General features: G+C 42.8%; 1 protein-coding gene across 1 annotated transcript; it reads right to left on the reverse strand.

Moving 5' to 3' along the window:
* Nucleotides 1-269: 269 nt before the first annotated feature.
* On the reverse strand, nt 270-3,197 carry LOC129925304 (uncharacterized). Its single transcript, XM_056024871.1, has one exon. The coding sequence runs from the start codon at nt 3,195-3,197 to the stop codon at nt 270-272; it is 2,928 nt and encodes a 975-aa protein (XP_055880846.1).
* Nucleotides 3,198-3,407: the final 210 nt, after the last annotated feature.

Below are 3,407 nucleotides of genomic sequence, written 5' to 3' on the forward strand. Positions count from 1 at the left end.
ATACGGATCGAATTCCGTTATTTTATTCAACTTCCTATCAACTTCCTATAGTCCACACAAAGTCTGATATCTCCATTTTTCTTCTTTACTATCACTATTGGTGAAGCGTATGGAGAGACTGAGGGTTCTATAATGCCCAGTTTCAACAAACTGTCTATTTCCTTCTTCACCTTTTCTTGTAGATGTAATGGAACTCTGTACGGTCTCATGAAGATGGGCTTATCCTCCATTAGCTTTATAGCATGGCTAATAACGTTCGTCTTCCCAGGTCAGCTCGAAAACATTTCTTTGAATTCGTAGACCATGTTTTGTATATCTCTTGCTTTCTCCTGGGACAAGTTCTCCAAGTTAAGTTGTTCCCATGTTTGATTCTTATTCACTTCCAGCAGCGGTATATCTTTAATATCATTGTCTTTGTTCTCCTCTTCTATTAGCACTAGTAAACATTCTTCTGTCTTTTCCCCATTGTTTTCTGCTTCCATATGTTCTCCATGTGTTTCCTCTCTATCTCTTTCCATATATCTTTTCAAATTGTTGATGTGGTGTGTTCTTACTTTACCATTAATATCTACTTTGTACTTCACTGCGCTTGTCTTGTCAGTAATTGTGTACGGCCCTTTCCTTTGCTTGCCTATCTTGTTCTTCAAATCATTCACCAGAATCAGAACTTTATCTCCTATCTCTAGAGTTCTTATTTGTCTTTTTTCGTTCACCCTCTCCCGTGTATTGTGTTTATATCTGGAGCAGTTGTCGTAGGCTTCCTTCCAAATTTGCTTCAGATCTAGTACTGCTTCATCCTCTTCTGTTTCAATGACGTTGGTTATAAAACTCTCCTTAAAAATTTGAATTTCATCCCGAGGTTTTCGTCCATATACTAGTTCATAGGGTGAGAATTGTGTGGCTTCGTGTACATTATTCCTGTGTGCAAATAGTACGAAATTGATGTACCGATCCCAATGACTCTGATTGTTCTGAACAATTTTGGCCAGAGCCCTTTTAAGACCCCCGTTAAACCACTCGCAGGTCCCGTTTCCTTCTGCGTGGTAAACCGATGACGTCATATGCCGCATGCCTGACTGCTCCATCCACTTCTTAAATTGTTCCGACCGGAACTGAGATGCGTTGTCCGTCAGCAATATCTTCGGCATCCCATACCTGGTTATCCACTTTTGTGTTAGGCCATTGATAATGTTCTCCGTGTCTATATTAGACAATGCCACCGCTTCCGGGTACCTAGTAAACATGTCAATTATTGTTAGTATGTATCTGCTATTACTTTCCGTTTTAGTCAATGGACCTATAATGTCGATGGCTATTTTCTGGAAAGGTTCCGTTGGTTCATCCATGGCCTGCAACGGTGCCTTACCCATCCGTCCCTTAGCTTCTTTCTTTTGACATATGTCGCATGAGCCTATGTACTTGGCGATAGTGGTTTTCATGTTTGGCCAAAAGAAATGTCTGGACAAGTTTTTGAAGCACTTCTTTGTCCCGCTATGTGCTGACATGTTATTGTCGTGTACAATCACAAGCGCGTCTTGCCAATACTTCTGGGGAAGTACCAACTGTTTCACTTTCCTCCCATTCAGTATTGTCTGTCTAACCAGTATGTCATTTTCAAATTTGAACTTTTCCATTGGATTATTATTATTCTTGTCTTCCACCCTGGCATATATGCTTCCAACTATGTTATCCAACTTTTGCTCCTGTGCAAACCTGGGTATTTCCTTTGTTTCTTCCAAGTCCTCCTGCTCTTCTTTCCTTGAATCATTTTCATTCGTTTCTGCTACTTGGTTGTTTTCGAGTCCGTTTCCCCTTGGTTGCTCCATCGTCTCCGTCGATCCACTCTCTATGCTATTTTCTTGCGCCTCTGCTTTTCTTATCCCCTCTGCTCTTGTCATGACCATGTTGCTCTCGTATGGCGTGGTGTCCGTGCTCTGGTTCATCTGTTTATACTTGTTTTGCCATGCTGCTAGCTCCTCTGTAGTGCACTCCTTCACTCCTGGTATATTGCCAATTAACATGTCTTGTCTCATCTCGGGCATTGCGACTCCCTCGCAATATCCAGTGTAGAATGGCGTCTCAATGAAGACCCTAACTGCTTCAAATTCCTTGATGCTTCCGTCCGCAAACTCCACCTTCCTCTGGTACCCTCTATAATCTTGTGGTTCAATGAAGTTACTCCTGATAACGATCGTGTTACAACCACTATCGCGGACCGCCCGTACCGGCCGCTTATTTATGAACCCTGGGTAAAATGTGAAACTATCACTGTTCCCCTTCACAAAGTACACCCTGTCCACACCTCTGGGTTGCTGCTCTCTGCTTTTACTTCTATTTTCCTTATTTCTGTTATTACTGTAGTTATTGTAACCACTCCGATTGCTGTAATTGTTCCTACCACTGGACCTGCTCTGTGACCTCATGCAGTTCACTGCAATGTGCCCTTTCCTTCCACATGTATAACATGTCACTCCTTTTGCCCTTCCGCTATTACTATTCCCTCTGACGGGTTGTGGCTCTCGCCCTCTGCTTCTACCCCTATCCTTGTTCTCCTGCGTATATCCCACCAAGTCAATATTTTTCTTGTCTTTATTTGAAAGTGGGTTGCTGGGATACGCCTTTTTATATGTTCTAATAATTTCTGTCACTTCGTCCAACACCTTTGGGTTCCTTTCTTTTACAAAAGACTGCAGATGGAGATCGCATTTATTGAGAAAATTATCAATCAAGATAAAGTTCCTCAACCCCTCGTAGGTGTTCTCTACATTCTCGAATCCGAGCCATTTAGTGAAGAAGTCTTTCTCTGAGTTGATAGTTGTTTGTGGATCAACTTGGCTGGATGGAGTGTTTTCGTAATACTTCTTTCGGAATGTTGCCGCGTTGTGCCCGTATGCGTTTAGCAGTTCCTTCTTTAGCACCTGATAGCTGTTTTGCATGGAGTGGTCATGGTTTTGGCAAATCGTGAGGGCTTTCCCATGTAATAAGTCCAACAAGATTTCGGACCACTCCTTCTCCTGGACATTAAACTTTGCAAGTTTAATTTCAAAGCGTTTCAGATAGTCGCCGATGTCGTCCTTGTCTTCCGCAAACGGTTGGATTTTCTTTTTCATCCATGCGGCGCTACTATGGCTTTCTATGTTGGCACTATTGTTGCTGTTTCCTTCGGTGGGCACACTTACACCAGCCTCTATCCTCATCTGTTCAACTTGAATTCTCACTTTTCTGTCCGCCTCTTCTTTCTTCTCCCTCTCTACACGTTCCGCCTCTCTAACCTTTTCCCGTTCTACACGGTCTGTCTCTTCTTTTTCTTTTTCTCTGGCTCTCTCAGCTTCTCTGACTCGTTCCCGCTCTCTGCGGTCTGCCTCTTCTTTTTCTTTTTCTCTGGCTCTTTCAGCTTCTCTGACTCG

This window comes from Biomphalaria glabrata, chromosome 1 (assembly GCF_947242115.1).
Source record: "Biomphalaria glabrata chromosome 1, xgBioGlab47.1, whole genome shotgun sequence".
NCBI lineage: Eukaryota > Metazoa > Mollusca > Gastropoda > Planorbidae > Biomphalaria > Biomphalaria glabrata.